The sequence below is a fragment of the Schistocerca serialis genome, chromosome 6 (genome assembly GCF_023864345.2).
Source record: "Schistocerca serialis cubense isolate TAMUIC-IGC-003099 chromosome 6, iqSchSeri2.2, whole genome shotgun sequence".
Taxonomy (NCBI): Eukaryota; Metazoa; Arthropoda; class Insecta; order Orthoptera; family Acrididae; genus Schistocerca; species Schistocerca serialis.
In genome coordinates, this window is record NC_064643.1 from 210,140,038 (window position 1) to 210,167,709 (window position 27,672).

Here is a 27,672-nt window from a genome sequence, read left to right on the forward strand (position 1 = left end):
TATGAAACAACGTATTGTGGCAGCCTGCAGCGTCATTACACCAGATGTACTGCGGCGTGTACGACATTCATTACGCCAGAGATTGCAATTGTGTGCAGCAAATGATGGCCACCACATTGAACATCTATTGGCCTGACATGTCGGGACACACTCTATTCCACTCCGTAATTGAAAACGGAAACCACGTGTGTACGTGTACCTCACCCCTCATGGTAATGTACATGTGCGTCAGTGAAAAAGACCAATAAAATGGTGTTAGCATGTGGACGTAATGTGCTGTTCCAGTCTCTTCTGTACCTAAGGTCCATCACCGTTCCCTTTGGATCCCTATGTAATTCGGTGCTCTCCGATACACACGATCGAACAGCGGAGGAGTGGTACTCAAGCTTCAACTTTAGGTTACAATATCTCCGGATGTAATTAACATTTTACAATGCAACAAACGGCACTGATTACGTATTTGTTTATATGTTCAGATATGCTAACAAAAATAACAGGGTTCCATTTAAAAAAACGTAGGTTTCTGTTAAGAAACATACTTCCGTGCATTTTTTATGGTTTGTATTAACCTATTACACTAGCCCCTCTCCTCACGTCCGGTCTGTGGAATCGATTCGTCAGTATTTGATGTGGTTTACGAAATATATCCAGCGGTAATGTTAGGTGACTCACCCTGTATATATATATATATATATATATATATATATATATATATATATATATATATATATATATATATATATCATTCCTTGTTGAGTGTGGCCTCCAGAGCTGTATCTCACAACACTGCATTAAACACATTAGATGCCTAAGTCTGTAACATAAAGATAAGTTGGCAGTGGGAGGACTCAGCCTCAGTGAAGGACATTCATTTGTAGGCAAGAGAACAAAAATGTTGTACTGAGATAGTGGCTTGTGTAGAGTGGTATTAAAGAATCAACTCAGATAAGGCTCCATGACAAAATTTCAACAGGGATTAGGGCTGCCAGCTAAGTTCAGCATGGAACCCTGCTCTCGTAGTTGTACACCCGGACTGCAGCCAACAGTTGATGCTTTGAGAACCTGGGAGAGTTGAATGACAATCTACCTCAGTCTTAAACAGAAAGCAAAGAGTTAGCATCTGTTCAAATGGCGCATATTATTTTTCTGAATGGAAAAAAAAATTTATCTCACGATGTTCCACAAGGCTCCATATTAGGCCCAGTCCTATTTCTCTTCTATGTTAATGACTTACCATTAAATATCAGCTCCCCATCAGTTCTCTTTGCAGATGATACTTCTGTCTTAGTTGAACATCAGGATTCAGAAAAAATTCCCAAATCTGTGATCAGCACCCTCAGTACCTTAGAAACTTGGTTTCAGCTAAATGGATTGAATCTAAACATACCTAAGACTCACATGATGCAGTTCAAAACCAAACAGCCAAAATGTGAGCAAATTAAGAATGCATACAACAACCAAGATATAGAAGAAGTTGACTGAGTCAAATTCTTAGGTTTAAATGTAGATAAAAATTTGAGTTGGCAGGCACATACAGAATATCTGGCAAACAAACTGAGCAGCTTTTTATTTGCAATGCAAATATTACCAACTGCATCTGACATACACACACGAAAAGTACCTAGCTTATACAAGCTACTTCATATCCGTTATTAGGTATGCTATTGTATTTTGGGATAACTCAACAAACATATTGCAGATACTAAAAATACAGAAAAAAAAACATTCAAAGTATGTGCACTGCAAATCATAAAGAATCATGTTGACCATTATTTAGAAAACTTAAAATATCAGCTCTGCCATCCTTATACATATATGAGATTATTATATTTTTGTACACGAGACATGAATTATTTGAGGGAAACCATTTTGTCCATTCACATGATACTAGAAGCAAAGAAAATTTTATGCTCCCCACCCACCACCTTGGACTGTATGCCCATGGTCCTCAATACATGGGAATGAAAATTTGTAGTAAATTAGAAAGGAACAAGTTGATGCAGATGAATTTAGGTTCACTTAAAAGAAAGCTATATGAGGTGCTGACACTGAAGTGTTATTACTCAGTGGATGAACTCATGTAGGATAAACTGGAAATCTGAGCAGGATACAGTGTGATACACATTCCAAGAAATATCCTTATAGTGTTATTATTTATTGTAGAACTACTATTTATTAATGTAAACTCTACTGTACTATAAATTTTTTACATGTCTCCCCTTATGCAAAACAAATTTCAATGTGGCCACCTGTTAAAATCCTAAGAAGATTTCGCCCGCATCTCGTGGTTGTGCGGTAGCATTCTCGCTTCCCACGCCCGGGTTCCCGGGTTCGATTCCCGGCGGGGTTAGGGATTTTCTCTACCTCGTGATGGCTGGGTGTTGTGTGCTGTCCTTAGGTTAGTTAGGTTTACGTAGTTCTAAGTTCTAGGGGACTGATGACCATAGGTGTTAAGTCCCATAGTGCTCAGAGCCATTTGAACCTAAGAAGATTTCGTCAGCAACTTGGGGCAATAAAGCTTACGCTCACATACTGTAGTACTAATACCAATCTATTACAACTTAACACTTTTCTCTTAGGATTTCCAATGGAGATACTCTTCAGTGTAGTAAAAGAAAATAGCAAACATGAAATTCCTTAATTTACTTTGAAACTCCACGAGACTATATTTTGCAAACAATTCACAACTCAATTTTTCAATGTTTTGAATGACAAAATCCACACAATGTGAATTGTTTCATGGATTAATAAGCAATCAACCAGTCAATTAATTTTTTTCGTTCATAGTGCTTATAGTTTTCTAATTGTTATTGTTTATGTCTAGCAGTATGAAGCAATATCATCAGTTTAGCATCAACATCTGACAAACAGTTAACTATAGTACTTACAGTACTACTTCATTGCCAATATATCACTAAAAATACAATCAGTAGCCGTGTTGCTGGATGCTAAGCCTTGATAGCAAATTATATAGTGGGAATTAGATTATATGAAATAGGAAGGGAGCCCAGTACGGCTCCAGAATAGGTATGCTCCAGAAAATTCGAATTTAAATTCTACATAGTATCTTTTTGTGGTGTTTAGAAGTTAAAAAGCTTAATAAAGCATCAAGGTCTTCCAGAAATGATCCAAAACCATCAGCAGGAGCCTTGTATACAGTCATTTATTATTATTCTTTCCATCTTAAGCTAACCTGATGTAAAGAGTGTTTATAATAAGATATATTTCACTTTTATTTATAAAGCATCTCCTGTGATCATTCTGAAAATATGATATATGTAATATATTTCTACATTTTGGTATTTATAGGTTAAAACAGTATTTTCTTATAACATTGGAATACAATTACATATTGTACTTTTGCCTTTTGTTTACATATTCTGAAGTCCACTGCCTTTTCCATCATTATAAACAATATAATTTGAACGTGTCCATTCACTATTAAGTTTATATTTCCGGAAAGTAGTTAAATCTTAATTTGTTTGATTTAGAATTTTTTACACTTGTTGGTTGTTTATGTTCTATTTACTTACAATAAAGTTACATTCTATTGTGATTCACATAATTCAATGGATACTGCACTTGAGTGAGTGCTAACATCTTGTTGTAAGTGGAAGTAAATAACTTTTTACGATTTATCAAACACCTGAAGTGCTAACCTCTAGGCCTAATTTTTGCTACTCATAAGCAATAAAAATTCAGGTAGTGTAAAGTGTGTTAAGTGATTTACTTCTATTTTTAAGCATATAATCTGTGTTGCAATGTGTGATAAGTGTGCATATTGCCATAGGATAGAGGTGCAGTGACACCCTGGTCAGAGAGGTAAGTTTGGATGTCTCCCTCAGTTAGAGCATCAAGCAGCCTATTGTAAATAACACCATTCAAAGAATTCAGCATTCTTGACATAAACAGGACAGCCAAGGAGAAGCGAAGCTTCGAGAAGTTGCTCTGCTTGACAATTACAATTAATCTCCAAAAGCAATATTCCATTCCATAAACAAGAGCAAGATTTCACAGCAATTGCATCAACACCATTCTGAATAATAAATGGATCAACCATAGCAAAGGACTGACCTTCTTCAGTGCGTAATACAAAGAGGAACTGAGGTGCAGCTGCGAGAGGCCGGGAATCTTTAGCCTCATTATGTTTATATTTAGTAGACTTGGACTGGGATGGTGATTGTCTCATTGCAAGAAAATCCCAGATGACTGCCAGTCCAGCATCTCTGATGGTGCAATCCTTCCAACTAGTGGCCCCCCTCAGAGGGAGGGCTCAGCTGCCTTAGGTTACTGTTCACACTTCAGGTCACATCTCCCAAATTCCTGACAGAGGGATCAATTGGCAATCACCCCTCCCTGGGCCTGGCCTGTACTATGGGGTGTGGGTGAACCCTATCTGTCAACCATGGGCTGGGAATTACATGTTACCCAGTCACATGTTACACATCAGATGCATGGGCTTGCCTTCAGGAGCACACAGGGAGGAAGAAGAAACAAAGAGCAACCTCAAACAGCAAAGCAGGGGAAGGATAGGAGATGGAAAAACAAAGAAAAAACAGTGTAGGAGCTCTTCTGATGACAGGCTACTGAAAATTCAGAACTCATTGCCAAAAATACCCCAGATATGTTCCCCAAGGGAAGGGAAAAAGAACAGCAGGAGAATAGACATTCAGCACAGAGGGGAAAAGGTGCTGCAAAGGCTGGAGCCCCATGGTTGCCAAGCACAAACTCACCAAAGAGTGGTGAGCCCTCTGGGGGATCCTATTCAGGTGTAGGTCATGTCCAGTATATCCCTATCTCCCAATTGTAGCAACAGGCATTGTACTCATATGATATTTCACTTGTTTTTAATTTTAAAAACCAACAGCCTCGGTTGCAAAGTTTACCTAGATTTACCTAGGTTTCAGTTGGGATAACCCAACCTTCTTCAGAATAAAAGTAACTACCGTCATCAAGCTGAAACTACAAATCCACAAATTATCATCAGACTGTAAAAACTTATCTGAAACTGCCTCAGCCCCACTTTGCGACCGCGATGCAGGAGGCAAGAGTGCTATACTGGAACTAACCGTATCGTCATGAGGCCCGCCTAGGTGGACACAATACCTTGAGCCTGCACATAAACTATGTGATGGGTACTTGTCGGGACAAGACGCGAACCTAACTCCTGACCTTGAATTTACTAGTAAAGTGAAATAAAAGAATGGTACAGCTGAGGAAAAGGGAATATATGTTATCCTGTGCAGAACATTCTTAGATTGACTGTCTTAACATTTATGAAGTATTCGTTGGTCACGATATGAGGAAGACATCATGTGCTTACAACTGTCTAGTAAATTTTGTGCTTAAGCACGAAGTTTAATCACCTAAAAAGAACTTAGGAGTGGGAAGGATAATATAAAGCCAACATCATCATTATTATGACTAGGTCTAAAAATTATTTTTGAGACATAAATGTTAAGCATTTTCTTAGCTATGGTTACAACGTATGAACATCCTATTGACTTAGCACTCAAATGGTCATGAATGAACTTATGAATAAGTTTACATCTAATCTGTAACATCCGGCAGTAAGGGCCATATAAAATAGATGGTCATTATTCCTTATTAGTATATTTGACCTGAAATGGTCTATAATCAAGTCAAAATAAACTAATGCATGTGCCTGATTGAACTTCATAATGAAGTTATGGTTATGAGTTACAGAAAACACTAAAGTAGGGGATAATGTGGCAGTAATGGGGTACTCAATTTGTCTTCATGAAGATGATCCAAACAAATACTTTAATAACTGTGTGTGGAACACTGCCATCATAATTCAGGCCTGGTTACCACTGCCATTGAACTTAGGGAATGACAGCATAATTATATTTAAAGCTAAAGTGTGACTTGGCGAACACCGCTCCAGTCAACACACTTAAAACTATTGACCGACAGAGGTCAATTATGCTGAAAGCTTAAGTGTGACTTGGTGAAAATCACTCCGGTCAACACACTTAAAATAATTGACCGACAAAGGTCAATATGTACTTAAAGAACTAGTCTAAGCTATAGGAGGATGACGGGAAAAGGGTTAAATTATGATGTGATTTGGCGAACAACGCTCCACAGGACACCTTTAAACATCATTGAGTAAGATCAATTCAAACTGATCCGAGTAGCCTGAACCAAAACTTCATATCCAGTAGATTGTGGCAAGGTGGCGTTACCTTCCCATGATACTTATATGGATATGACTGTCATTAATTATGTTAATAAAAAGTTGTGTATGACTAGGTGATGGCATCACTGCTGTCATATACACATAATATTGACCACAATCGGTCATATCGAAGGATTATGTGGTTGCACCTATATTCTATAATGGGGTAGTGATTTGGTGATCATCATTCCGGTTGCTACACGTACATGCTATTGACCGATGAAGTTATTATCCACAAATTAAATCAAGTGTTGAAACCGTTCTTAACTCTAGAACGTGCATACTGAATTTCGGTTGACCATCTGTGTGCATGTTCAATGTATTCAATATGCCAAATATTAACTATTTACGCTGCTACCATATATAATAATGAAATATTAATTAGGTAACTGAATATTCCTATATAGCTAATAGACACTTTCATAGATGGCTCCAAAATTTTTTTTATGGTGTCAACCTATGAGAGTACAGACATATGTTGGTAAGGGTAAAGCATACCCCACATTAACATTACAGTGGATGGAATAATGGTTGTAAACCTTGAAAGAAGCTTCTATATCGCAGCTAAAGTTGGTAATTAAGAAGGTTGTTTTTGTCATGTAGTAAATGTTTAAAAATTTGCATTTCCTCTAAAATATCTAACCTTTTACTTCACAATGCAAGAGCTGAGTATTCTGTGTGTGTGTGTGGGGGGGGGGGGGGGTCCCCAGTTTTAGTCGGAATATGCTCCTTCCTGTTTGGCCAATATAAAATTTCAGACAGTCGCCACATGTGATGTTGTATACTCCGGATAATGACAATTTATCTTCAGGCTTTTTTGAACTATGAATCAGATTCTTCTGAAGACTATTATTAGAGGAAAAAATCCCTGATTTTTCAAAAGACGCCCAATTTTATATGAAACTTTGCCTGTAAAAGGAATAGGTACTATGGCAGACGGGGTAACGTCTGGCACGGTACCTAATGTAGAAGCTGTCATCATTCTGTTATTGTTTACTTTCTTGTTACAGAGCTGTCTCGCAATTTTGTTCATTATGTTTCACCTTTACCCAGTTCCCAAGAGCTCCAACCTACGTATTTCAAATTTAGCGTGATCTAATTCAGCCTGAAAGACACAAATATTTCGATTCTCTCTCTCATTACATCCTTAGTGCCTGCACACACTCTGTTTCTCACATTTGATAGAGTAGTGCTTCCATCAAAGATCAGAGCAGGCTATGAAGTCATCACAGTCTGACCGTGCATTCCAGTGTCAATGTTACAACCACATCCGAATGTCCTGTCAAAACCCAGTGAAACGGGTTACTTGTGGTAGGAGTGCTCACGAGGGTGATTGCCAATCTCCTTCTCCCTACTGTATCAAATACAGTGGCGACCATGCAGCCTCATCCTGACAACGTCCCATGTATCTCGATGAGAAGGCCATCCGAGAGACCTGGGTGAAGGAAAAAGTGCCTTACCCTGTCGCTTCCAAGTTGTTAGCTAGTCAAAAGCCCTGCATTTTACCACCTGTCACTTACAGTACTGTTCTTGCTGCATACCACCCCACAAAGGACGTGGCCATGCAGACTTGCAACCTCAGATTCAGCATGGCAGTTGTAAAATTGTCTATTGTCATGATAGCATCCCTGTCTCCTTCTCCTCCAGTTGTGTAACAAGCCCACAAATTTTCATCTCTACACAACTGGCAGGCCAGAAAGGGCAGAAGGAATACTCCTGTGAAGACTTTTTATATCCCTGCAGCCAACAAACATCTTCATCTGACAACCATGCAAAGGCTCCAAGAATTACACCAAAAGCTAATGGTCTGCTCCATTGCCAACACAAGAGATCCTCTTCAGTGGTGTCACCACGTGATATCTTCACCCAGTGGACCTCCATTTTTTAAACCTGGAATCTACAGGCTGATCCAGTGAGAAAGCCGATGCCTCTGTAGATCTTGTGGAGGAGGATCTTCCAGATTCTGCACCTTGTAGCAGTGAGTCTTCAAAGGCTGGTACTTGGCAACTGCTGAGGTGACAACCCTTCATTTTTTCCCTCACCCCCTTCCCCCATCATGACTCTCCTCCAGTGGAATGTTTCCAACATTAGATCTAACAAGAAGAAATTATGGCTGCTCTTGGAATTGCAGCATCCACTTGTGTTCTGCTTCCAGGAAACAAAACTGCATCCTCATGACCGCTTTGATCTCTCACATTCCTTTCCTGTCCACTTTGACATTCCCCCAAGAACAACATTCCGTCTCATGAGGGAGTCTTGCTACTCATCTGGGATAACATTCACAGTCAACCCATCTTCCTGACTACCTGGCTGCAAGTTGTTGCAGTCCACATTTTCTTTGCTCGCCTCACCTTTGTCATTCAGAGTCACTAGGGCAGATTTCCACCAGTTTGTTGGGCAGCTACCTCACCCTTTTTTGCTGCTTTTGACTTTAATTCACACCATTGCTTTTGGAGTGCTTCCATAACCTGACTGGGATGTGCCCTCTTTGCTGACATTTTCAGTCAACTCAGCTTCATTTGTCTTAATACTGGAGTATCCACATTCCTTTCAAACTCCATGCACACCTATTCCCATTTGGTCCTCTCATTTTGCACTGCTCAACTTGCTCATTATTTCAAGTGGTCCATTCCATCTGACACATACTCAAGTGACCATTTCCCTTGTGCTATCTGTTTGCTGACTCCTACCTCACCTATATGTAAAGTCGATTGGCAAATTTCTAAGGCTGACTGGAGACTGGCAACCTTAGACGATCAACATTTCCCCAGTTGTGATGACCAGGTAGAATGCTGCACAAACATTATCCTAACCACCACAAAACCTTTACTGCACTGTCCCCCAGTGGACTGACACAACCCATGATTCAATTTGTGCATGAAGACGAGCTCTTCACATTTTTAATTGTCATCATATGATGGTGAACTGAATTCTTTATAAACAGCTACATGCGCAGTGTCATTGCATTCTTCGGGAGAGCAAAAATCTAGCTCAATTTCATTTACCAGTTCTTTTAACAGTTCCACTCTCTCTTCTATTGTGTGAGCCAACCTCTGATGGCTAGCTAGGACCAAAGTCCATTCCCAAATTTCCAGTCTGACCATAGCAGATGATGTCATTAACTGACCTTTCTGTCTCCAACATCTTCAGTTGCTATTTTGTGGACCTTTCGAGCTCCACCCATTAACACCCTGCCTTTCTCCATTGGAAATGAATGGAGGAGGCTCAGGTGATATCCTTCTCCTCTCAGAATCATGAATGCTACAATGCTGCCTTTACTAAGCAGCAGCTAGATAATGCTTTCGCATCAGCCTGATCTTCCACCCCATGGCTGGACGATGTTCACATTCGGATGTTGCAGCACCTTTCTCTTGTGGCCAAACACTTTCTCTTTCGTATGTACAATTGCATCTGGGCAGAGGGCAACTGTCATACCCGTACCTAAGCCTGCTAAGGATAAACACCTTCTTTCTGGCTACTGCCACATTTCTGTCACCAGCAGTGTTTGCAAGGTGACAGAATGCATGATTCAGCTGATATTGTGGCTTGAATCTCGCAATTTATTAACCACTGTACAACATGGATTTTGAGTGCACCGTTCCTCAGTTGATCATATCATCACTTTGTCAACCCTTGTCATGAACGATTCTCTGCAGAAATACCAGGCTGTGGCTGTGTCTTTTGATTTGGGGAAAAGCTATGACACTTGCTGGGAATTGGTATCCTCCGTACTTTCTACACTTGGGATTTCCGAGGCTGCCTGCCCTGTTTCCTTCAGGAATTTTTGAAAGATTGAGTTTTCAAGGTACATGTGGGGGTCTGCATTGTCAGATACTTCCATCCAGGAAAATGGGGCACCTCAGGGCTCCATCCTGAGTGTCACCCTCTTTGCTATCACCATTAATCCTATTGTGGCCTGTCTCCTACTGGACACCTCCAGCTCCCTTTTTGTTGACAATTTTGTGATCTATTGCAGTTCTCCATGGATTCATCTTCTTGCACTATGTCTTCAACAATGTCTCGTCCCTCTTTTCTCATGGCACATTGGCAATGGATTTCACTTTTCCACTGACAAAGCTGTTTGTATGAATTTTTGGCAGTGCAATGGGGCTCATACTTGATAGGGAACTTTCTTGGTTCTCCTACATGTCTTACCTGGCCACCCACTGTACCCAGTCCCTTAATGTCCCATGTGTCCTCAGTGGTACTTCCCAGGGAGTGGATTGGACTGCCCTCCTCCATTTGTACCAATCCCTTGTCTGTTCAAAACTAGACTTTGGGTGTTGCATTTGTGCATCTGCATATCCATCCATGTTATGCCATCTAAATACAATCCACTGTCATGGAATCTGTTTGGCCACTGGTGCCTTTTACACTATCCCAGTTGAGATTCTCTATGCAGAACCTGCCAAACTACTTTTCTCATACCAGTGTGATGTTCTGCTCAGCAGATCTGCATGCCATTTGTCTGCCATGCCTGGTTACCCATCCTATGCCTCCTTCTTCAATGACTCCTTTGACCACCAGTACAGGGACTGCCCCTTTTCTCTGTTGCCTCCTGGAGTTCACTTTCAGCTATTGCTCTGGCAGCTTAGCTTCACGCTACCTGCCATTTTCTCAGTGGGTGTGAACCCTTCACCACCCTGACTTCATGCAGCAGCCCCCGTTCTAATTGGACTTCATTCACTTCCTAAGGACGCTACTCCAAATATCTATCTCTCGCTGTAAGTTTCTTGGCCTTCGCATGGAACTTAACAATAGTACCTTTGTGTACACTGATGGCTCTTGGAATGACCATGGTGTCAGGTGTACCTTCATCATTGGTGTCGACCATTTTCGGTATTGGCTTTCAGAACTCTGCTCAGTATTTACAGCAGAGCGCTTTGCCTGTATCAGGCTATGCAGTACATCCAGTGACACAGGATTTTCAATTGTGTCATTTGCTCTGATTCTCTTGGGGTCCTTCAGAGCCTCTGTGTGCTGTACACAGTCCATCCTTTAGTGCAACAGATCCAAGAGAGCTTCCACTTGCTCACTCTTGAGGGAGCCATGGTGATGTTTATATGGGTCCCTGGTTATGGCAGTCTGATGGGAAAGGAGGCTCCTGACACTGCTGCCAAGGCTGCAGTCCTCCTGCCTTGGCTTGATAGTTCTTCCATTCTTCTGATGATCTCTGTGTTGCTGTCTGTCAGCAGCTGGTGTCATTTTGGCATCACCACTGGTCGTCCATTCATGGGAACAAGCTCCAGGGAATTAAACCTCTCCCAGCAGCTTAGTCAACCTCCTCTAGGCCCTCTCACAGCGATGTCATTTTAGCTAGGTTGCATACTGGGAACTGTCATTTTATCCATCACCATTTTTAAGTGGTGCTCCCCCACTACTTTGTGCTAATTGTCAACCACCTTTAATGGTTGATGGAATGCCCTTTTTTTATCCACTTACATTCTAATGTATGTTTTCTGTCTGAGTTGGCTGTTTTAGTGAATGGCACATGAGTTGTCATCCGCTTTTTATTTCTTACCTATTGTAGCAATATGGTAAAGGACTTTTAACCTTTAGTTCAGGACCTCTGTTGTCTCTACTGCATATTTTGTGGGCCTTCCTTCAAGAGGAAGTCTTTGTTCTTAGCTCTCTTTCCTTCCATTGATTGGGCTCAATGCATAGTCACTTTTAACTGCTTTTTCATCTTAGTGCTCTAAGGTTCTGACATGGGTGCATATGACCTTAGTTGATTTTGCACCCTAAAACAAAACCTGAATAAGAGAGGAAAAGACAGGTTAGCTGAGCATCTTGTAGATAATATACAGGGGGCCACCTCACACATAGCAATACCCCTGTGGTTGCTGGTGTCAGAGGGACACATTTTTTTAGGTTAGAATCAGGTTTCAGGCACCCTGTTTTGAAAGAAGTGAAAATAATAGAAGAGCCTCACAAAATGCTTAATGATGGACAGAAGTAAGGTTAGCTTATTTCATCGAAGTATTACAGGACTGAGTATTAAAGTAGAAGAGCTTCTTGTCTGTTTCAAAAACTTAGAGAGCTCTGAAAAGATAAACATTCTGTGCCTGACTGAGCTCCTCATGTACCACAGAGTTAGATAAGTTACATATAAAAGATTACATTATTGGAGCTTACTTGTGCAGAAATAACATAGGAAAAGGAGGAGTTGTTACATACATTAAAACAGAACACAAGTTCAGAAACATTGAGACAAGTAGATTTTGTAGTGATCAGCACATAGAAGGGTGTACTTGTGAATTAATGCTGGAAAATAGTTTACTTTTAATTGTAACTGTATATAGATCCCCACTGTGAAATTTTGAACTATTTACGAGGAATCTGGATTCTTTACTGTGGTACCTGTCAGACAGCAGCAAGCAATTAATAATCAATGGTGACTTCAATATGGATTTTCTAAAGAATTCTAATAGAAAAAACTATATAGGAACCTTACATGGGTCCTACAATTTTGTCTCAATAATTAACTTTCCAACATGAGCGGATAAAGGCAGCAAGACCCTGATTGATAATGTTTTGTTTGATGAAGCTCAAAGTAAGAAAATACAGTTTACTCAACAAATGATCTCTCTCTGGTCATGATGCACAGTTAGATGGTATAAATAACATGGCAATGGATACTCCTCAGTGGAAATCAGATAGAATAATTAATGACTCCAGGGCAAATGCTTTTAAGAATAGTTTACAGGAGATGACATGGGATGTAATTTATAATGAACCAAATGCTAACATAAAATTTAATCTGTTCCATGATAAATTCATATCATTATTTGAAAATAGATTTCTGCATAAGCTAGTCATCCAGGTAAAAAACCATGGATCACTAGAGGGATTAAAGTATCTTGTGAAAGGAAGAGGGAAATGTATATTTTGGCAAGAACAACCAGGGATCCTGCAGTAGTTACACACTATAGAAAATACTCAAAATTACTAACAAAGGTTATTAAAAAATCAAAGAATATGTACATAATGTCAGAAATCTGTGCTTCCAACAACAGATTTAAGGCAATATGGAATGTAATGAAGTGAGAGACAGCACAGCCAGCCACAGAACAAGACGGTAGCACTATTGAACTGAATGGAAGGGCTATAAATCATGAGTCACAAGTAGCAAATGCATTTAATAATCATATTTTAGATATAGTAGAAAGCATAGGGACAAACAGTTCAAGAGCAAAATCACAGCAGTATGTTGAGAATGATAAAATTCAATCATATGAATGTAACACCAACTTCTCCTTCTGAAATTAAGAAAATTATACAGTCTCTCAAAAATAAAGGCTCATCCAGTTTTGGTGGTGTTTCCAATAGAGTGCTAAAAATTTATTCACATGTAATAAGCCCAATCTTATCTGAAATATATAATGCGTCACTAACTCAAGGTATTTTTCCAGAGAGACTGAAATATGCCATTGTTAAATCTCTTTATAAGATAGGTGATAAGAGAGATGTCATTAATTACCAGCCTGTTTCACTGATGGCATCATTCTCCAAGATATTTGAGAAGGTGATAAATCCTAGAATAGTATCTCACCTTAGCAACAATAGTATGCTTAGCAAATCACCGTTTGGACTGCGTAAGGGGTGTTCTACTGAGAATGCCGTTTACATGTTCGCTAACCAGATTTTACAAGCATTAAATAATAAAATAGCACTGGTTAGTATTTTCTGTGACATCTCTAAGGCATTTGACTGTATGAATAACAGTATTCTCCTAGATGAAGTAAAATTTTATTGGATTGGTGGTATAGCCATTGCATATTTTCATTTAATAATGTCATGTGGAATAATGTTATGGGGTAACTCATATTTCAGATAGAATGTCTTCATAGTGAAAAAACTTGCTATGAGAATAATATGTGGTGCTCACCCACTATCATCTTGTAGATAACTGTTTAAGGAGTTGGGCATTCTGACTACTGCTTCACACTATATTTACTCCCTCATGAAGCCTGTTGTAAATAATTTGTTACAGTTCAAGAGGAACACTAGGGTAAATAATTACAATACCAGAAGGAAAAATGATGTTCATTACTCCACATTAAGGTTGTCTTTAGCATAAAAAGTGTTCACAATGCTGCAACAAAAATTTTTCAGTTGCCCAGTTATATAAAATGTCTGACAGACAGCAAAGTAAAATTTGATAACAAACTGAGAAAGTTTCTCCTTGACAACTCGTCCTATTCCATAGAAGAATTTATGTTACCATAACGTGTAAAAGGTGATGGGTAGAAATTACTAAATTACTGTGCATCTTTTTCTCTTTTTGTAAAAAAAAAAAAAAAAAAAAAAAAAAAAAAAAAAAAAAAAAAAAAAAAAAAAAAAAAAAAGAGAGAGAGAGAGAGAGAGAGAGAGAGAGAGAGAGAGAGAGAGAGAGAGAGAGAGAGAGAGATTAGAAATGTTCAGAATGCAACCTTATGTACAAATTAGTGATATGACTGTATAATGACTCATCTCACATCATGATGGTCTATCATGCAAAATGATACATGGAACATGTTACTAAATAACTAACTAGCAGAGGTTGAGGTTGAACAAAACCATGTTGAACATTAACTTTCCACAACATTTCATGATTATCAGTGTATGTGGATGGCTTTCTACATTGCTAATAAATTGGGAAAAAAATGGCAGTGATGTTCAGAACTTTCATTAAAGCAAAGACATGTTCTGTAAACTGTATTTCAGTGTTATAAAGAAATACTGTTTTTAACATACAAATACCAAGTATGTATTTTCAGAATGACCACAGAGGATGATTTATGAATAAAAGCAAAACATGTCATAACAGTACTTTTGAACTGCTGTTAGCTATGAAAGAAAAGCCAAAAATAATGTATAATGTGGAAGATGGCCAAGCAAAGAAACATATCATGTAATTCATGATTATCACTATTTTCACAATTAGTGTAGATTTAATCCCCCCCCTGTCAAACCTATCAAAAGCAGTACCATTGGGTTTTTAAAGTCCTTTCCTGATATTAAGCATTATTTCCTTTTGTAATTAGTTCCAGGCTCAAAATGTTCAATTAAATTAACTTAGGGTATGCAAGTACTGATACAGTTAACTCCTATGTTTATCCTGTAAAACATTATGCCCTTGTTCGAGTGACTACAGAATGCTCACACTGATAGTTTTTTACTCCATTCATTCACTCACTCATTGTGTTCTACAAACCTCACCATAAAGGAAATCCTTTGGGGACATGGAACAAGCCATGGTATAAACTCAGAAGCGAACACTGCTTGCTTTACTCATATTGACAATTAGGGGAATTATTTTTACTATATATAGTAGGATAAGAGAAGCTATTTTGAAGGAAACAAAGGCTCTCTTTGTTTCTCTTGCACTACCAAGTTACTCTACTTATCTACTACTTTATACTAACTAGTTTTTAAGTGTAGCTGCAGGGGTAGGACTAGGAGATAGTGTGTCAGTGTTAACATCTACATCTACACCTACACCTACATCTACATTTATACTCCACAAGCCACCCAACGATGTGTGGCAGAGGACACTTTACATGCCACTGTCATTACCTCCCTTTCCTGTTCCAGTCGCGTATGGTTCGCGGGAAGAACGACTGCCGGAAAGCCTCCGTGCACCCTCGAATCTCTCTAATTTTACATTCGTGATATCCTCGGGAGGTATAAGTAGGGAGAAGCAATATATTTGATACCTCATCCAGAAATGCACCCTCTCGAAACCTGGACAGCAAGCTACACCGCGATGCAGAGCACCTCTCTTGCAGAATCTGCCACTTGGGTTTGCTAAACATCTCTGTAATGCTATCACGCTTACCAAATAACCCCATGACGAAACGCGCCACTCTTCTTTGGATCTTCTCTATCTCCTCCGTCAACCTGACCTGGTACGGATCCCACACTGATGAGTAGTACTCAAGTATAGGTCGAACAAGTGTTTTGTAAGCCACCTCCTTTGTTGATGGACTACATTTTCTAAGGACTCTCCCAATGAATCTCAACCTGGTACCCGCCTTACCAACAATTAATTTTATATGATCGTTCCACTTCAAATCGTTCCACTCGCATACTCCCAGATATTTTACAGAAGTAACTGCTACCAGTGTTTGTTCCGCTATCATATAATCATACAATAAAGGCTCCTTCTTTCTATGTATTCACAATACATTACATTTGTCTATGTTGTGGGTCAGTTGCCATTCCCTGCAGCAAGTGCCTATCCGCTGCAGACCTTCCTGCATTTTGCTGCAATTTTCTAATGCTGCAACTTCTCTGTATACTACAGCATCATCCACAAAAAGCCGCATGGAACTTCCGACACTATCTACTAGGTCATTTATATATATTGTGAAAAGCAATGGTCCCATCACACCCTCCTGTGGCACAACAGAGGTTATTTTAACGTCTGTAGACGTCTCTCCATTGAGAACAACATGCTGTGTTCTGTTTGCTAAAAACTCTTCAATCCAGCCACACAGCTGGTCTGATATTTCGTAGGCTCTTTCTTTGTTTATAAGGTGACAGTGCAGAACTATATCGGACGCCTTCTGGAAGTCTGGGAGCCTGTACCTAATATTTTCTGGGTCTCATGAACAAATAATGTGAGTTGGGTCTCACACGATCGCTGTTTCTGGAATCCATCTTGATTCCTACAGAGTAGATTCTGGGTTTCCAGGAATCATGTGATACATGAGCAAAAAACATGTTCTAAATTTCTGCAACAGATCAATGTCAGAGATATAGGCCTATAGTTTTGCGCATCTGCTCGACAACCCTTCTTGAAAACTGGAGCTACCTCTGCTCTTTTCCAATACTTTGGAACCTTCCGTTCCTCTAGAGACTTGCAGTACACAGCTGTCAGAAGGGGGGCAAGTTATTTCGCGTACTCTGTGTAGAATCGAACTGGTATCCCGTCAGGTCCAGTAGACTATCCTCTGTTGAGTGATTTCAGTTGCTTTTCTATTCCTTGGACACTTATTTCGATGTCAGCCATTTTTTCGTTCGGGGAGGATTTAGAGAAGGAACTGCAGTGCGGTCTTCCTCTGTGAAACAGCTTTGGAAAAAGTTGTTTAGTATTTCAGCTTTACACGTGTCATCCTCTGTTTCAATGCCATTATCATCCCAGAGTGTCTGGATATGCTGTTTCAATCCACTTACTGATTTAACGTAAGACCAGAACTTCCTAGGATTTTCTGTCAAGTCGGTACATAGAATTTTACATTATATATATTATATCTCAATGACTGTCAGACAGTTACGTTAAATTAATGTAATATGTTGAAGAGAATAATAAAAATAGAACTAGAATTATAACAACTAAGAATTGTGAAGTGAGTATAGTACAAGGATCACAATCTGCTGTTTAACAATTACAAAACTAAAGCTAAAATTCTGGTGTATACTAATGTTCATATTATGCAGGTTTTTAATTTTTGCGGTATAAAGATTGTTGATAACATTCCCTGACATAGTTAGAGGAACTCTTAATTAGTTAGCTAGTTGCATGTTCCATAAATCATTTGGATGAGTCTTTTCTCAAATTGATATGAAATGCATCAGTATATATATATATATATATATATATATATATATATATATACACACACACAAAAAGATGATGTGACTTACCAAACGAAAGCGCTGGCAGGTCGATAGACACACAAACATACACACAAAATTCTAGCTTTCGCAACCAACGGTTGCTTCATCAGGAAAGAGAGAAGGAGAGGGAAAGACGAAAGGATGTGGGTTTTAAAGGAGAGGGTAAGGAGTCATTCCAGTCCCGGGAGCGAAAAGACTTACCTTCGGGGGAAAAAAGGACGGGTATACACTCGCACACACACACACATATCCATCCACACATATACAGACACAAGCAGACATATTTAAAGACCAATGTCTGCTTGTGTCTGTATATGTGTGGATGGATTTGTGTGTGTGCGCGCGAGTGTATACCCGTCCTTTTTTCCCTCTAAGGTAAGTCTTTCCACTCCCGGGATTGGAATGACTCCTTACCCTCTCCCTTAAAACCCACATCCTTTCGTCTTTCCCTCTCCTTCCCTCTTTCCTGATGAGGCAACAGTTTGTTGCGAAAGCTTGAATTTTGTGTGTATGTTTGTGTGTCTATCGACCTGCCAGCGCTTTCGTTTGGTAAGTCACATCATCTTTTTGTGTGTGTGTGTATATATATATATATATATATATATATATATATATATATATATATATATACTGATGCATTTCATATCAATTTGAGAAAAGACTCATCCAAATGATTTATGGAACATGCAACTAGCTAACTAATTAAGAGTTCCTCTAACTATGTCAGGGAATGTTATCAACAATCTTTATACCGCAAAAATTAAAAACCTGCATAATATGAACATTAGTATACACCAGAATTTTAGCTTTAGTTTTGTAATTGTTAAACAGCAGATTGTGATCCTTGTACTATACTCACTTCACAATTCTTAGTTGTTATAATTCTAGTTCTATTTTTATTATTCTCTTCAACATATTACATTAATTTAACGTAACTGTCTGACAGTCATTGAGATGTTTGAAATAATGATGATTGGTCACATTTTCTTTTCAATTTATATTTTGACTCACATTGCATCCTAGTGCGCGCGCGCACACACACACACACACACACACACACACACACACACACACACACACACAAATAAAGCAGTGTAATATTTTCAAAAATAAGTTAACAATGCAACACAGTGCCATCATCACCAGACAAACACGGCTTGCCTGGTCTCACTATACAAATAAACATAATTTTCCTCAGAAATAAAAAACAAAATATGTTTTTTTGATATGTTGTATTTATTTGAGCACAGCCAGCAGACATTATGGAGTAAAGTCACCATTTATAAATAGTTTTATTTATTTCTTCAGTTTACACTGTTCCACATCCTTGTGACTGGCTTCATACAGCTACCCTGTTTGAGTATGTCATCCTTTCCATAATAAATCAACAAAACAAATATTTTCCTACACATAGGCTGATCTGTTTATCACTGCAAACATAGTACAGTAACTGCTTTCATCACAAATGCTTATGACATTCTGTAGCAAATTCAAAAAGGTAAGGTTCAACTTTGGACAGATTTTCCTTGACTATAAGTATTTTTATAATGCCTTAATGCCGGTGACAACTGATTGTTAAAAGAAACATAATTATGATAAAAAATACATCTTCATTTGATTACTTTAAAATAATAGCCAAAATAGTTCTGTAATGATAATTCACACCTGACAATAATACAGAGATGCTTTTGTGCCAGTTAATGTAGATGCCTGTTCATAAATACTTCAGGATTTACAATGTATACAGCGAATTTGTAAATAAGTCACAGTATATTTGTAAGTGATCACATAAATGCAACAAATACAAAAATATCTGATTTTAATATAATACTACACACAAAACTTCACAGTATATAGCAAACTCCATATAGAAACACTCTTAAAATAAAGAAACATAACGTATATACAAATTAACAACTGCTTTTCTGACAAATATATATGAGAATAAATTTCATTTTCCATAAACAACATTAGTCTCATAAAACAACACAACATACAGAAGACAGAGAATTCAGCTTCTCATGTTGAAAGTCATATATACAACAAAATATATTCTTAAAAATTACTATTTACATACCACAACAATAACAATAATGTAAGAAATAATGCACCTTAAGGTTTATATTTTTCTTGGTCGTCTGCTTGCAAGAAGGTAAGATATTGTTACACCTTTGTCTAGAATAAAAGTTGACGAAAGGTGCCTATCAAGGTGTACATTGCTGAAAATGTACTACTGGGATTTAAATGTATTTACATAACTCTTATTTTGTTCAAATTTTCACAAAATGGTCTATTTTTTCTCTGTATAAGTAGATAAATTACTGAACTTATTCTCCTGAGGTTATTCTCATTGTGAGAATGTTTACACTATCTATTCCTTTAGTTTTGAAAGTGGAAGAGATAAAGACACCTTCTTTTTGGCAGCAGTGATGTAAATGAAATGATGACAATGGTTCAGGAATAGGGTCAGTAATATCAGCCAGGAAAAGAATGGTGATATTTGGGAAGCATAACTGGAATAGTATTGTATGCTTTGACTAAAATGTAATGATGAAGTGTGTTGTGAAAATTTTCACAAGTTTGGTTCTTTTTAGTGTATATCATAATCTCAAAATATATACAATGATTAGTAATATGTTATATTAAAAATATATGCATGTTTACTACAATGTCAATAGAGGCCGCTTATACTAAATGTTGCTTATTAACTGTTTGTATTACACAAAGTTTTCAGAGAAGTGGGCTGTACAGAAACCATCTATATGAAAAATAGCAGTTAGGAAGACACACAATGTTTCAAATTGTTTATTCAGACATTTAATTCTTTCATATTGTGGCACAAACTGTTAATACATGCATAAAAATATACATGTACATGTCTGATTGTAGCACAACACATTTTCAAGGAAGTCTGGCTGTCTTGGTCAGTGCCTTTTCTCATTATAATGTGCAGTGACAAAGTGTCTCCGCATACAGCAAACACATTTTTCTTTTCATTTTCATTGGGACTCAAGTGTTTGAGTAGAGTTTAAGCACTTAATTTTAGACATGCATTGCTATTTGATAAAATGTATGCAGGAAAAGAAAGCTTAAACCACATGTCGGGGGAAAGCTGATGTTTTGAAAGGCCAATCTTGTCTGTGCATTACTGATGTTGTAACAAAAGTCTTATACATTTTTTGTTCATTGAAGATACTGCATCACAGTAAATAAAAAAGGCTATGCTGTCTCTGTTAACAATCAAACAATCACAGAGAGAGCAGAACTGAACATAGCTGTTGATAAAACAAATCACATTCATTTTAAAGACGAAACTGTGAGTTGAGATTGTAGGTGGAAGATCATGCAGTCATACTCATCTGTTGCCTTGAAAAATTTGTTATAATGTGCCAAACGACAGCTTCAGACAGGAAAAACAAAGATATTAAGTAATAGCTGAGAGACTGTCAGTTGTGATGAGCTCACACACAAGGATTCAGAAGCTTGGATGGAGGAATACAGGTACCTAGAGAGTCAAGTCTCTGGCATTCGATTTTGTACCAAAATTGTGTCTACCACATTGTCAAATTTATTAGGAAATTTTGATCCTGCATAAAGTAGATTTAGGAATGCAAATTACAAATTAAATTGTTTTTTACTGCATATTAATGGCTTAACATTATGAGATAACTGTTAAAGTAAATCTTGAATACACAAAACTGATCCTTCTTTTCGCAGGGACTGACTGAGGTTGGAGTGATAATGAAGCACCCAATGTAGGTGCAGAGGACACATGTAGTCAAAACCTAATGTGCTCCACTCATTCACAAATGTGATATTTTCAGTTTACTTCTGAATAATGCCAAAGTTTTTTATATGCAGTGCTTTAACATGAAATAACAGAAATGTAAAGTGATAACAGGAAAAAGGAAGACTGAAAAGGCTAGAGGCACATGAACTTCCTGCTGCTTAGGACAGATGGCGAAAACAAATGACAAAGTGAAAAAAAAATGTCCACATGCAAGGAATAAGAATAAGGATAAAGAAAAGGAGAAATGAAAGTACAAAATAGAAGTGTATAATAAGCAATAGGTTGATGCTTAAACAAGAATAAAAACTGAAATAGCCTGGAAGAGTATAAGATAAATGACCATAATAAGTACTGTGAAACAAAAGATAAAAAATTCCAAATAGGGATTCACAGGAATGGTGAGAGGTACAATACTCATGCATTCATCCAAATAGCTGATATGACAAGATGATATCAGTGATTGTTATCAGACATGACCAATGGTGGTCCACTTTTTTAAAGTACTGTTTAATCGTCCCTTTTCATCCCAAGGCACAGTTAAGTAAATATCCACTTGTAGGAAGAAAGTGCTACTTTCACAACTGCACTATAGTATACAATGGTATGAATGGAATAGAGATGAAGGATTTATTAGAAAGCAGCATGAGGCATGCTGACAAAGGTACAAACTGCATTGGGATGTTAAAAGAAGACAATTGCACATGATCAGACTATTATGTTATGTAACTTATATATCCAATGGATTACAATTCAGACAAGGAAACTAATGGAAAGCGTTAGTTGATTGTATAAGAGATGAGTTATTTATCGTTTTATTGCATAATGTAAACTTCCACAGAAGAGCATGCATGCATGCATATCATGTACAGCTTATCTTAGCTTCTGAGAAGGATAAGATCACTTTAAAAGACAGAGTTGAGTTCAGTGAAAAACATTCTTTTTGTAGATTGAGCCAAAGTATTTTATCATATTTCCCCTTTCCCTTGCCCTTATTAAGTTAGATATATTTAATAATATGAGGAGATGAAATATTATTTTTATCAACATAAAAAACATAAAAAGACAAAAAATAAAAAATGTTAATTTGTTACCTTTCAGTGAATTACACTTATTTTCTATAGTTACAAAAATTAGGGTATTACCATCTTCTAAAAATTTTGGCTTAGGAGGGTGGAATGTTTTGTCTGAGGTTTCAGTTACCTCTATCTCTGATGTTGAAAATGAAAACTATTTGTTCTACAGTTCATCAGAAAATATGAACAGTACTATTAGTACACCTTTTCCTTCAAAGGTGGGAATATCACTTGGGAAACTATTCTAAAACAAGGAAAGCAGTGTCAAACGATGTCTTTCCCAAATCTACACTATCATTACTGTGCTCAGACTCTTCTGAAATTGCAAAAATAATTGAGCTTTTTTTATAACTGCTCATTTCACAAGCCTTTGTGGTTCGACAGTATTTCTCTGTCATATTTTGCTGTACCTATTTTCCCAGGTCCTTCAACTTCGCTTGTAGGACACAAATAAATGCCATTAAAATGCTCTGGAGTACCTCGGGTTTCTCAAATAAAATTTTAAATATATATGTTTACAGTATCCTAGCATAAACAATTAGCATTCTCATGCTGAATACCTAAATATGAAAAATGGAAACCTGATAATTTGCATATTTTTCAGATATTAAATTTTAAAAATATTTCAACAAGAATTTGTCTTTAACAATATTTGTTGCCAAAGAGGAGTGAATGCTGCTCTGAGTATTGTTATTATAGATTTTCTGACTGTTGTTTTTTATGTTTTCTATCTTTGGCAATCCTGAGGACTGTAGATGTAAATGTTGCAATAGACACAAGGACTTAAATCTATTTATTTAATTCAGTGTTTATGTCTTATAAATTACTGTTGACTCTTTAAATATGTTTTCTTTTTTCTTTGGCAGGCTAGCACTATCCTGCCATTACTGGTGTGTCTAGGTACCCACAAGAAACTGAGGAACACCCTGACAGGCAGACCAACATGATAATTGTGAATCAAATTACAGCAAGGAGGAGATTACCTTCAATGTTTCATATTTGCTGAAGCCACTGTCTGAAATAACCATTATTTATTGCAACATATAAATTTATAAAAGTCACCCACTTTCTTTATGCCCACTATAATTTAGAAAATGAATTGTTGTAAAAATGGCAAATAACCTAACATACATTACAGTGAATTTCTGTTATGGGAATAATAGAAACAAAACATCTTTGTTTTGTCATTACAATTATGTAAATAAAAATATGATATCACAGTCCAAGTTACTCTCAGAAATTTTTATGAGTAATATGCCAATTTTAGGACCTGATATGTCCACTTAATCATATAATGACATTTGCAGGCATTTTTACAGCATTATATAAACATTAGGAAATTAGTAATGTGCAAGTCTTTACAAAAAGATCGGTCCAAGTTAAATTCCTTGGTATTTTCAAAGAACTTAACATAAAATATTGCACTTTACCCAGCAGCCCACCTGACACATTAAATAAACATACAAACATAACAATCACTTGATAATATTGAATCATACAATACTTATCTCTAAGTCACTTTTCACTTAGCACAGAGCTAGTGATCTGGTTTCCTTACTTATCACTTTGCTTTACTTTCCATACAGCTGCATAAATGCTTTTCTTGTAACACACACAATATTAAGAGTTGTGCTTCCTCACATGTAGACACAATTACTTCTTTGTCAGCATTCTGCCTCTTGAGAACGTAAATTTTGTCTCCTCTGCAAACTTGGTATAACAAACAACATGAGGCCACTTAGTGCTATCGTAACACCAGAAACATAAAAACCAGGATCGTATGAACCCAGTTCATCATACAGCCAACCTGCAACAAAGTTTCTCTCAGTTGCTATTAACAGGGTGCAATAATTAACAAGTATTGCTCTCACGTCACACAGCAAAAATTTCACAAACCAATGCTGGTTAAAAACAACCACAACCAATGTTGACTCTGTATGGTGGATGCTATTTTGGCACATGCTTTACTGCTCGGGATAACTGTTTTTCATTATTGAATTATTCTTCGAAGTCCCATTCCGTACTATATTTAGGGAAGGAATCTATATACAAGTATTACTAATAAGTTCAATCTATGGATCTTAGGTCTCCCACTGGATCATGTTTTGTTCATTCAGTCATTCATCATTCATTCATGCACACATCATGTTCTGCTAATCCCATCTAGACAGAGAGCCTCCTGGGATGTTGTTGAGCCAAGTTATACAGCAACCACTGCCAGCCACTTCTGTATAGTATACTAACAACAGATTATGACTACTGCTAATCCATGCAAGCTTATACTTGCAGTGACTGTAATCACTTCTACATTACTTTAGGTATGCCCCTGGTAGCTGAATGGCCAGTGAAACAGAATGTCAATCCTAAGGGCCGAGGTTCGATTCCCAGTTGGGTCAGAGATTTTCTCCACTCAGGGACTGGGTGTTGTGTTGTCCTAATCATTATCATTTCATCTCTAACGACGCGCAAGCTGCTGAAGTGGCATCAAATCCAAAGACTTGCACCCGGGAAACAGTCTACCTGACGGGAGGCTCTAGTCACAGGACTTTTTTTTACATTACTTTACACATTTATGTTAGGAGAAAAACAGCTACTTCAAAAAATACCATGCTCCTTGTTCTATACTACTCATCTGCTGTTATTATCTAACACTTCAAACAAAGCATTTTAACTTTACACAGACAACTACATAATGGCAAAAATCTGTCTAATAAAAATATTGTAGTTATGTAGAATTAACATTCCTGGGTCCGAGTATTCAAATTTATTGCAGGAGTGGCTAATGACATTTTCTTTTACTTTGTGTTTACAATTTGATGATTTTCAATTTCCAGCCAGGAGTCCACTTGTAAGCTTCTATAGACTTTTGCATAAAATATAAAACTCATCCTGAATCCTAAAGAGGGATGCATAGTTCATATGAAGATTATTACTATTTCTTGCATTTTGTGAGGTGAGTATGTTGTTGGCATGTAAGTGTAAGAATCCCTAGGTCCTTGAAAGGCTTCTGGAAAATGCTTACTTATGAACTTTACATGATGCTCTTCTTTCATGCTTCAGTAGAATAAACATTTTTTTCACCTCAGCTGCCATGCTCCAGAAGACACAGGATGGAAGTGAGTGAAAATAAGCTATGTATGCTAGCAATCTTGTCTGCAGCTCAACACAATGAGAGAGATTTCTGAGTGCAAAGCAGGCAGAGCTGAGATTTTGTGTTACATTAAAAGAACATGCATGGACCCATTTCAGTTTATTATTCAGCTGGTTATTCAGGGATTTCACAAACGGAGCCTCATCATCCACTGCGTGCCCATTGATCTGTACTTCTGATACCTTTATTTCTGCCCCTGTGGGCCAACACCTCCAGCCTATTCCCTCATATATAAAAGACACCAACTACTTCCTCTACTGACTCTCCGCAGTTCCTTTTCTGTTACCACCTGGCACCCTGCTTGTCATTGGTCACCACCCTCTACATTAACATGACAATTCCTGTTGCCTTGCAGCTATTGAACACAATCTTTCTCAACTCCTGGCTCAAACTTCCAACCTCCTTGCTGGTCACCATGATCAGCTACACTGACCACTCACATTAATGTGACCAACTGTCAAAAGGTGAAGACACTCTGTCCATATTCCTCCAGAACCTCTATGCACTTTCTCCCATTTGCTTCACTTGGTCACCTCGGTCCAACAAGTCACCTTCCTCAAAGTCAAACTCCATCTAAAGGGTGACTAACTGAGTATCTCCATCAATATCAAACTTACCAACCCCAAAAATATCTCCATTTTGGCAGCTGGCACGCATTTCACATCAAGAAAATCCTTCCACACAGCTTAGTGACTTGTGGTCATCACATCCATAGTGACAAACAATCTCTCTCCAAATGTTCACAGATCCCACTGAGGCCTTCATGGAATGAAATTACCCTCCCCACCATGTCCAAAAACAGATCTCAGATACTTTGTCTCACCAGTCACCTACCATCCCCCACATACCCACTGTACAGTCACAAAACACCACACCTCTTGTGAGTCAGTACCAATCAGGACTGGAGCAATTGAATCACATTCTCCACAAGGTTTTGACTCCCTCTCATCATGCCCTGAAATGAGAAATATCGTCCCCAATATTCTCCTTACCTCTCCCACAGTGGTATCCCACTCCTCACACAACCTACAAAATATGTTTGTCTGTCCTTTCTCCAGCCCTTCTGCCAAACCCATGCCTCATAACCTGTATCCTCACAATAAACCTAAATGCAAGATATATCCCATCCGTCCCTCCACTGCCATCCACTCCAGTCTTCCTACAGACATCTATCAGGGGCAGTCAAATGAAAACTGAACTCTTGCCACAATAGGATCACAGAATGGTTCCACTCAAAAGTAATGATCACACAAAATTAAAACATTTATCCTACTGGGAGATAAGATAATCAATTCCCATTTTGTAAAATGTGGCCAGCTGCTGACAGGTCCACAACTGTGCCTACTCTTGCACTTCCTCATCCAATGGAAACCAACATTCATGGATGCCCTTCTTCAGGTCAACAAGGATGTGAAAATGACATGGTGAAAGATCAGGATTGTACGAAGGATGTAGCATCGCTAAAGTGTAGCTTTTGTCTGAGTGGCAGTGTAGAGGTGGGCATCACCATTCAACAAGATGATTCTATCTGATAGCATTCCTGGGTGTTTTTATTCTATGGTACAGCACAGTTTCTGCAAAGTGTCTTCATAGTGCTGAGCATTTATTGTGGTTCCATACTTGAGGAACTCTATGAGAAGAGAGGCCCTCCAGTCAAAGAGGGAGGTCATCAAGATGTTACCAGAACTTCTGTGAACAGCTTTGGATTTCTTTGGTGGGAGAGATGGGGAGGTTTCCACTGTTGGCTTTGCCATTTGCCCTCAGACTGTTAGAATGCTTTTGAATGGAATTGTCCTGTTGCATCATAATGTCTGCCCCCACACTGCCAATTGGATGAAGCTACACTTCAATC

The 27,672-nt window shown here is 38.0% G+C and overlaps 2 protein-coding genes across 2 annotated transcripts in view; one reads left to right on the forward strand and one right to left on the reverse strand.

Moving 5' to 3' along the window:
• The window catches only part of LOC126483885 (visual pigment-like receptor peropsin), a 165,396-nt gene extending 141,565 nt beyond the window's left edge, over nt 1-23,831 (forward strand). Inside the window, exon 8 of the mRNA XM_050107142.1 lies at nt 23,536-23,831. Coding sequence (XP_049963099.1) covers nt 23,536-23,616 — 81 coding nt within the window. The 3' untranslated portion in view covers nt 23,617-23,831. The remainder of the gene's footprint in view (nt 1-23,535) is intronic.
• Nucleotides 19,022-27,672, reverse strand: part of LOC126484757 (monocarboxylate transporter 9) — a 694,178-nt gene continuing 685,527 nt past the window's right edge. The window contains exon 9 of the mRNA XM_050108351.1: nt 19,022-24,476. Within this exon, the coding sequence (XP_049964308.1) occupies nt 24,334-24,476 (143 nt within the window). The 3' untranslated portion in view covers nt 19,022-24,333. The remainder of the gene's footprint in view (nt 24,477-27,672) is intronic.